This window comes from Synchiropus splendidus, chromosome 17 (assembly GCF_027744825.2).
Source record: "Synchiropus splendidus isolate RoL2022-P1 chromosome 17, RoL_Sspl_1.0, whole genome shotgun sequence".
In the NCBI taxonomy this organism is placed as follows: domain Eukaryota; kingdom Metazoa; phylum Chordata; class Actinopteri; order Syngnathiformes; family Callionymidae; genus Synchiropus; species Synchiropus splendidus.
The window spans coordinates 8,220,426-8,229,728 of record NC_071350.1 but is presented as its reverse complement, the minus strand read 5'-3'; the positions used below and the strand labels follow the sequence as shown (position 1 = coordinate 8,229,728).

At 41.2% G+C, this 9,303-nt stretch overlaps 1 protein-coding gene across 1 annotated transcript; it reads left to right on the top strand.

The window, feature by feature from the left end:
• Positions 1–2,891: 2,891 nt before the first annotated feature.
• Positions 2,892–8,408, top strand: gusb (glucuronidase, beta). Its single transcript, XM_053847357.1, has 12 exons — positions 2,892–3,151; positions 3,463–3,648; positions 3,717–3,898; positions 4,168–4,310; positions 4,477–4,664; positions 4,928–5,080; positions 5,159–5,337; positions 5,543–5,689; positions 6,519–6,603; positions 6,791–6,967; positions 7,181–7,316; positions 7,448–8,408. The coding sequence occupies exons 1-12, from the start codon at positions 2,939–2,941 to the stop codon at positions 7,597–7,599; spliced, it is 1,941 nt and encodes a 646-aa protein (XP_053703332.1). The 5' UTR covers positions 2,892–2,938; the 3' UTR covers positions 7,600–8,408.
• The last annotated feature ends 895 nt before the right edge of the window (positions 8,409–9,303 follow it).

The following is a 9,303-nucleotide window of genomic DNA, read 5'->3' as shown; positions in this document are numbered from 1 at the left end:
GCTCTCTCCCTCACTTCATATGTTTGTCCTCATTCTTGGTGATGAAAGGCGAAAGTCTCAAAATATTTCATCTTTCAGTGTCCACGGTTGAAAAGTTGCTCTGTGCAGTCCATCAGTGCGGTGCACCATCAATCCCATAATACTTTGCATGACCCTGATTATTGCCAGCAAAAGGAATTTGCGAGTGTTTTGCAAGGGTAGTTGTTATTTTTTATCAGAAGTTACTCAGATACAGATTGTTCCTTCACACTTAAGTTCCTGTTTGAGTTGAGCATTGGAGGCCCCTTTAAAGCCATTCATGAAGTCTAGTGTCTGCAGTCAGATGGGATGACTGAGTAAATTCCTACTAAAAATGTGTTTTTGTGGTACAGTACAGAGAACTTTAAACAGAGCAGCAGTTTAGAGAGTGGCCGTCATCAGCTAGATAACTCTGCAGATATCAGAGAGGAGGCTAGACAATGTTTGTCAGGACATTATTCATTCAGCTTATTTCGATCCCAATCTCAACTGAAGTGACACATCAGCTTTGTTCTGGCTTCATGAACAATCTGCTCTGTTTGCTGATCAGTCGTGTCTGAACATTTGTCTCCCTTTATTGATTTGAAGAACGCGGCTGTGTCATTGCTGAGTCGGATCAGACAAATCCGTTTCACAAGTTCCTTAAGTAGCAGAGGAGACATAAAACCACCGGTGGATCAGCAAAGTAAATCCAGTCTTCTTCTCCTGCCCTTTATATTGTTCACTCCGTGGTGAATAATGCATGAGTCTTTGGTGGTTTGTTTACTGCCGTCATGAAAAGGACAAGTTTAACATTTTGGCCAACCTGAAAATAACGGCATGGAGCGCAAGAGATGAGATTCAGGAGACCGTGACGGGATTCAGGCCCTGAAATAGATCAGACTACCTCAAGATAAATATTAAAATCACATCTTAATCACTGTGTGTCTCATCTATATTTAACACAGTTGGGCCAAAATATATCTGGGATGCCAGAGCACCTCTGTTTCTATTAATAAGGCAATGACTGACGTGTCACATTCGTCTCTCAGATCTGTGAAAAATATTTTAAGATTCATGACACAATTCCTTCTCAATTTAAAAGAGAAATTTACATTAGATCAATGAATAGAACAGAATAAGAATTTCAATTACGTTTATTGAACTTTCTCTGTGTTTAAAAAGTAAATTCATGAATTTCCTGCCACTGTATATTTGTAGGTGTGACCACACAAACACCACACCAATGTTGAAAATTGCTTATAAATGATATTATTTAATGAATACTTTCAAATTGTGTTCTGTCAGTAACAATTGTTTTAGCTTATATTTGCCTCAAGCACTTCTGAAGTTTAGTTTCTACTGAGAAAGAGGAAGACTTTGTGCCTCAGTAACACGCAGTATCGCTGAAATGTCATGGGAACCCATGTTTGATTAATTTCCCCCGAATTAGATTGGATGTATTTGTACAGCAAAATATCCCAAATGGATTTGGTGGGAGCAAGGACGTCACACAGGAAATGAATTGTGACCTCACCATTAACCTTCAGGCATTTCAGGGAGACGACAGTGTTATGGAGTGTTTGGATGAGGCAGTGATGGCCCTCGCAGTGACCTCAAGCCACAGAAGTGAAGTATATTCTACTTCTAGACTGGTTGTATGACATCTTTGCTTTCAACTAGTGGATTTCCCAACATTCATTACAGTCTGGATTGAATTTCCCCTTTTGAGGACAGTTTCCCAACATTGATGTGTCACTTGGTTAAAGGGAATATTTTGATTTAATGATGACACCAGTCTTCGGGGCGAGGCAGCAGGTCAAGAAGATGTCAGAATTAAAACAAACTTGATGAAAATGTTGGAATCCAAAGAGGTTGTGTGTCTCCCCCTGTGAGATTCAGATATAGCATTAAATCTAATGAGTTTCTAATGTGGGCTGAATACTCACTGGACTAATCTCATTATAATGTAATGTGAATTATAAATTACTTTACCACAAACTGTTAAGTAAATAAATAAATGCAATTATTAATTCATTAAATGACGGTTTTTTTTTCTAATAATAAATACATTTGAGAATAATAATTACTGACCGAAATAATATGTAGGTCGCTTTATTTGTTTTGTCATGTGAATCAATAAATATCAATAAATTGTTCCTGGACTTCAACAGACCAGAGGATGAAAACTTATCAGTTGAAGGAAGTGAAAATCATGAAAAAAATGTTACTACCCTGAAGCAGTCAATACGCACCCTTGTTCAATGTCTCCTATTTAATTAATTAATTCTGAGAAATAATAATATGTCAATTTGAATGATATTGAGACGATGGATAAGACTCCGCATCAAACGTGTATTTATTTGATAAATATTCCGCGTTTCCTGCTAAGATCTACGAACTGTCAATCACATTCGTTTTTAACCACAAACGCAGGTGATTTAGAGAATTCTAGAATTGAAGCCCAAGGTTTGAACCAATTTTTGACTGAATTATCAGTGCGATACATTTGAATTGCGAGATGCCGAAAACCACACGAGCTGTTGAGATGCTGTTCTTTTAACTTGGTACAGTCTGACGCCATCTTGTGTCACTTGAACAGCATTGCAGTAAAGCGGTACACTTCAGCAAAATAAATCATAAATAAATCCGCGTCATATAATCTTAATTTGGCTATTTTGAATCATTGAAAAAGACATCAAAGCTATTTTATAATGTTTAATTATATCAGCTCTTAATTTGTACAAGCACTGCATGAACGTTATTTGGGTTCGCATCCTTTTAAAACTTAAAAACATTCTTATGAATCAAACAAAATCGCACAAAAATCCGACGCACCGGAAGGCAACAGAAGCGCCCGTGTCACGTGACCACTGGCTCAGTCATATGACCGAGCTGCAGAGAGACCGAAGTTTAAGAGAGGAAGCCATTGAAGTTGGAGATGGTTCCACTGAAAAGGAGCGCGTTGCCCTTGCGTTTGTGTGCGTGGGCGCTGTGCTGGGGCTCCGTGTGCTCGCTGGGAATGCTTTTCCCCCGGGAGACGTCCTCCCACGAGCTAAAGCCTCTGAACGGATTGTGGAGCTTCAGAGCGGACAAGTCCCCCAACCGGAATGAGGGCTTCGAAAGAGCGTGGTACGAAACCAAACTGTCGGAGGTGAGACGAACTGTTTGAATACGTTGCACAGCTGTGGAGCTGCCTGGCTTTCTGGTGCTCTGGTTCTCATTTGGACGATCATGAAGCATGTTTTGCAGCTCAGCCAGGAATTTGGTGGCAGAGAGAGCAGGAAGTGGGGATCTACCTGTAATGAATGATGAGAGGAGAGCAGTAAGGGCAGCTCTGGATCTAGAAACCCAACTCTTACCATACCTCACGAGCCACAGCTACAAGGGGAAAAGTTGGAGATTCTCAGGAGCCACTTTAGTTATAACTCTGAATGACATGGTTATGATCTTGTCGTGCCTCAGACTGGACCTGTCATTGACATGCCGGTGCCGGCCAGCTACAACGACATCACCCAGGACCCTTCCCTGAGAGATTTCATTGGCTGGGTTTGGTATGAGCGAGAGGTGGTGCTTCCTTCCCGCTGGGTCGCCGATGAAGCCACAAGATTAGTCCTGCGAGTGGGCAGCGCTCATTACTATTCCATGGTGGTGAGTACAGGGGAGCATTCTCAGACGGATGAGAAGGTTTGCACCTAAGCTGCTGGGTCTCCTTTCAGTGGGTCAATGGGGTGAAAGTGGTGGAGCATGAAGGAGGCCATCTTCCTTTCGAGGCTGAGGTCGGAAGTGTCCTTCGCAAGGTCCCGGAGGCAACATGCAGAATCACCATAGCAGTCAACAACACTCTGACTCTGCAGACTCTTCCACCTGGAACCATCCAGCACTTCAATGACCGCACTAAGTTTGTATTATTACTTTCTCCCATATTAACACAAACTAATATGCAGAACACAAATGTGCTTATTTATTCATCTACTTCTGCCATTTTTAGTGAAGTAGCTTTTACACATGGACAGTTGCGTCAGTTAGAAAATGTGATGTGTCATACTGTAAACAGAAGTTCTGCCCAGAATTTGGGTTTTTAAACTTCTTAAATGTTCATTTGATGTGTTTCAAATATTTTTTAAAGTGCACTGCTCAGTTTTGACGTTTACTGCGATGACTCACCAGGTATCCTGCAGGCTTTTTTGTACAAAACATCAACTTTGATTTCTTCAATTACGCTGGGATACACCGACCAGTGGTGCTATACACAACCCCTCTGGCTTATGTCGATGACATCACTGTGGTGACCGACTTCTTGGACGACACAGGTAAATAAAAACACTTTTACGGATCTGTTAAGTTAATAAATATCAATATTGTGAACTTTCCCCCTCAATATTGTTCGATAAAATACATTCATGTAAATAGCTTTTAACATAATTTCATGAAAACCCTGGAGACATATTCAAAAATGCTAATGTTGTTATCTTTCAGGTTTGGTTCAGTACCAGGTTTCAGTCCAGAATGCTGACACCGCCACATTGCAAGTGGCACTGACCGATGCCAGCGGCCGCTGTGTGGCATCCTCCACTGGAACGTCTGGAGTCCTCAAAGTTCCAGATGTCAAGCTCTGGTGGCCGTACCTCATGCATGATTCGCCAGGTTACCTCTACTCTCTGGAGGTGATGCCACGTCCTGTCACTTCAAGAAACTTCAAATCCAAAACTGTCTGTATTTCTGAGGGAAGCTTCCAAAAAATGAGTCCATTACTCGCTGACCTTTTTAACCTTTCAATCCGTAGTTAGTGTGTAGTTTATTAGTTCAGTTATTGTTTCCTGAAATATATTTTTTAAATCCTCTGGTTCAAGAAATATTATTGAACAAAGACAACGTTTAACCTATTGACTATGCTGTTGTTGAATATGTTTCTTCCCGGGACATGAAGGTTCACATGAAAGCAGATGGTAACGGCTCCACATATGAGGATTTTTACGCTCTGCCTATTGGCATCAGAACCGTCAATGTCACCAGCACGCAGTTCCTCATCAACAACAAACCATTCTACTTCCATGGCGTCAATAAGCACGAAGACTCGGATGTGAGTAGAGCGTATGAAAGGGGGCGATGTGTGCCTCCAGGTCTGCTCCACTAAACTGTTGGGTCTTCTGTGTTGCAGATCCGGGGTAAAGGTCTGGACTGGCCGCTGATCGTGAAGGACTTCAACCTCCTCAAGTGGCTGGGAGCCAACTCCTTCCGCACCAGTCACTACCCATATGCAGAGGAGATCCTGCAGATGTGTGACCGTCACGGCATCGTGGTGATTGACGAGTGCCCGGGGGTCGGCATCAAGGAGATGTGAGTGACTGATACGCTCCACCTGACGCTGGTGACGCCAAGAAACTGCACTCAGCTGAATGATGAGAAACACCATTCTTATTGCATGGCTAACTGTTAGCAATAGCTACCCGCCACAAAAGAACGTGAATTGAGATCGAATCCGAAGCCTTATAACTATGTCTTTGCACTAACGTTGTTCTTCGTTGTTTCTTCTTTTTTTCAGATCAAGTTTTGGGAATGCATCCTTGAAGCATCACCTGGAAGTGATGGACGAGCTGGTGCTTCGGGACAAGAACCACCCGTCTGTGGTCATGTGGTCCGTAGCCAATGAGCCGGCTTCAGAGATGCCTCCTGCCGAATACTATTTCAAGTGAGCTACTCTGTTATTGTTTACTTATAGCCAATATGGATGTCGACTTAAAGTGTGAGTGGCATTCTCGTTTTAAAAGAGATCGTTGTTATCTAGTGATAACGCGTATTTCGAGATAATTTTATGTCAAGATACAATCGTAAATGTCAGCACAATATCAATCGTAAATGTCAGCGCATGCGTAGCTGCCTCTCTCTAGCTGCAAAGCATTTTGTATACGTCCTCCTGGAACCCAATGTCTCCCATGGCTTTGTAACTGTTCGGCAACGTTGTCAGTCACTGTCTGCAAGTCTGTGCGCTTTTAACACTCTGATCAAGTGCCTTCTACTCAAAATAATACCATATGTGGCTAAGCTATACGTATTACGCTTCCCTGGAAGCGACAGGCATGACTTTATTTTTTTAATACTGACATACAAATTATCCCGAGATAAAAATTATCTCGAGATACAAATAATCTCGAGATAACTGCTATCTCGGGAGAAAAAAAATAAAGTCATGCATGCCACATCTCGAGATAAAAATGATCTCAAGATAACTGTTATCTCGGGCTACAAAAAAATAAAGTCACGCATGTCACATCCAAAAAAAATAAACACATGCATGTCACTTCAAGGGCTCTGTAAAATAGTGATTCAAAAGCGCATGGTTTTAGAGTGCCATCTAGTGGGCTTTGTCCACTGCGTAATCCAATGAGAGGGGCAGCTCTTTCACAAGTTACACTCAACTACTTATGAAACAAATGTTTTTTCAGTAACACGAGCAGTTGCCATTATGATCTTTCCTCTTAATATTTTCAATGACAAAGTTGATTTTGTTTGCTTTTCAGGACTCTGATCGCACATACCAGATCTCTGGACCCCACTCGGCCCGTCACTTACATCACAAACAGCAACTTTGCCAGGGACAAAGGGGTGAGTCCCCTTCAGGAAACAGCCACAAATGGAATGCTTGTGGAAATCGAATTATATTTAATTTAAGGGGCTGTTGTTATCAGCATATCTGATCCTTGTGAGAGAAAAATACATCAAATATTAGCAACATCTTTTCTCATCTTTTCTGCGATCCAAAAGTGTGACTGCTGGTGATATTGTGGTTTAGGCTCCATATGTGGATGTGGTGTGTGTGAACAGCTACTTCTCCTGGTACCACGACCCAGGTCATCTAGAGGTCATCGCCATTCAACTCAACACCCAGTTTGAGAACTGGTATGGAAAGTACCAGAGGCCCATCATCCAGAGTGAATATGGGGCCGATGCTGTACCAGGACTGCACAGCGTGAGTGTCTCCTCACACAAAACTTGGGTCACACCTCCTGCTCCCATGTGAACAAGTCAACCTGCAACATCTATGAAGCGCTTCTCTATGCTGCTGAATCTCATACGTATCACTTTAAACTTGTCACTAAACCCTTCCGACTGTGCTGCGGCTTGTTTTTATTCCTCAATGTAATGTTTACTCAGACTGCATTTAAGAGACTGTATGTTTCAGGACCCTCCCATGATGTTCACTGAGGAGTACCAGAATGCAGTACTGCGGATCTACCATGACGTGTTTGATGAGAAGAGGAAGCAATATGTAGTCGGTGAACTCATCTGGAACTTTGCAGACTTCATGACAGCACAAGGTAACATGTACCTTCTCATCTCAGGTGATGTTAAGCAGAAGATTCTGGTGAAATAAGCTAATATGAGGAGGGGGGTTGACTGCTTGAATGAGGTGACCCAGGAATCTCTGACCTAGATGTTGTTCTTGCAGGGATCACCAGGGTGGTGGGAAATAAGAAGGGCGTTTTCACCCGACAGCGGCAGCCTAAAGCTGCAGCGTTCGTTCTGAAGGAGAGGTATTGGAGGTTAGCGAACGAGACTGGCAGACTTCCTCTGTGGGCAAAATACCCATGTCCTTTGTGATTTGGACATCTCTGTATTTTTTTTGTACTGCGGGTTTTTTGTGCTTAAAAAAAGAAATTGTATTTTAACTAAAAAAAGAGAGTTATGATGCAGAACCAGGTTCAGCGGCCCATACGAACTAAGATTTACATACACGCTCATACCACTTCGCCTCTGCATGTTTATGGACTTTGGGAGGAAATGGGCGTGTCTAAGAAATTACTGTGATTTCAGGTGTAAAGGTTTTTCATATTTTTAAAATGATTCAACCTCACTTTAGTGGCTGGATGTAAACGCTGCATAATTTTCAAATGAATTTATGAAAGACAAATCAAGCGCTTGGGATTCAAGGTTTTGCAAGGGACTTGTAGAATGAAAAATGTGACTTCAGTATTCTCAGGTCTTTTTATTTTTTCATGAATGTTTTCTTATAATAAAAATGAGCTAGTGAACCAAGACACAATCTTCATTGTCCCTTTTGTTTACAACCAAAATAAATTGTTATTTTAGTGCTTAATGTTTATTTAAGATGCTTAAATCCCATGTTGCGTACAAATCATATCCATGGTTTTATGGTTAAAATACTGCAGCAGAAAAGAAAATTCTTATAAAAATGTAATTCCTTCTGATATTTTTAACAACCTATGTTGTCATAGAATATAACACTATTAGAGTAGCTGTGGTTTTAAAACAGTTTGATCACAAATGAAATGTGAAGTAAAAACCGTTTGAGTATATTTTGAGTGTTCAAGATCTGCCTGAGGTTTATTCCACCGAATAATATTGCTATTGTTGCGAGTGATTTGGAAATTATATCTCATTATTTTCTCGACAAACTGCAGTGAAAATGCACACAAACGTTTGTGACTTCGAAACGTTGACGCTATCACTCAACTTTGCCAGTAGATGGCAGCGTCTCCATACAAAGTTTAGTTTGTTATCGGAGTGTTCTGTCTGTGATGCTTATGTCTGCGCCAATGACGGGTGACACGACTTGAAATTTCAGAAACGCCACCTGTCAAAGTTGCCTTCTGTTGTCCGTGTATTTGGAACCAATGTTGGTGACATTGTTCAACAGGGAATTTGAAGGTGACTCAGAGGTATTGACTGACCTGCAGGCACCCTCACAGAACATGCTTGTTATCTCTCTGTTTTCTCTGCTAAAGCTGCAGGTGAGTGCTGACTGCAGTGGTTCAGCTTCATAGCAGCATTGACAACATTCCTACCAAGCACCTGAGTGACAAAACACCTCTTCAACGTCAGCGCAAGCACAACAACACACCCGCCAGTGAAGCTTTCAAGCCTGTAATCCCATGGCATTTACAGACAAACTAGGGGGGAAAAAACAAGGACATGTGAAGGTGACATTTATCTTACGGACACTACAAATAACACTTAAACATCGGAAATGATTATAGGATGTTTTATTGTTTTTGAAGTTTTAGTTGGACTCACTCTGTGACCAATGACACAAAGGAGGCAAAGGAGAAAGAAAATCAGAGCAAATGGAGAGAAACAAAGTTTCTCTGCATGTTGGTCAGTATTTTATTTAAAAAAAAAAAAAAAAAAAAAGGTAACATAATTTGGGAAGCCCCTAAAATGAAAAACTGTAACCTTTAATATTATTGCTATTTTTAGTGGCTCTTTGTAAATCTTATTTCAGTGGTCTGTGTTCAAAATAATTGTACTTCATTATGACTAAATAGACTAACTTAAAGTACAGAT

Coding starts and splice junctions, on each gene's coding strand:
- gusb (XM_053847357.1), top strand. CDS start 2,939: ATGGTTCCACTGAAAAGGAGCGCGTTGCCCTTGCGTTTGTGTGCGTGG. Junction 3,152..3,462: donor ACGAAACCAAACTGTCGGAG/GTGAGACGAACT, acceptor GTCGTGCCTCAG/ACTGGACCTGTCATTGACAT. Junction 7,317..7,447: donor AGACTTCATGACAGCACAAG/GTAACATGTACC, acceptor TTGTTCTTGCAG/GGATCACCAGGGTGGTGGGA.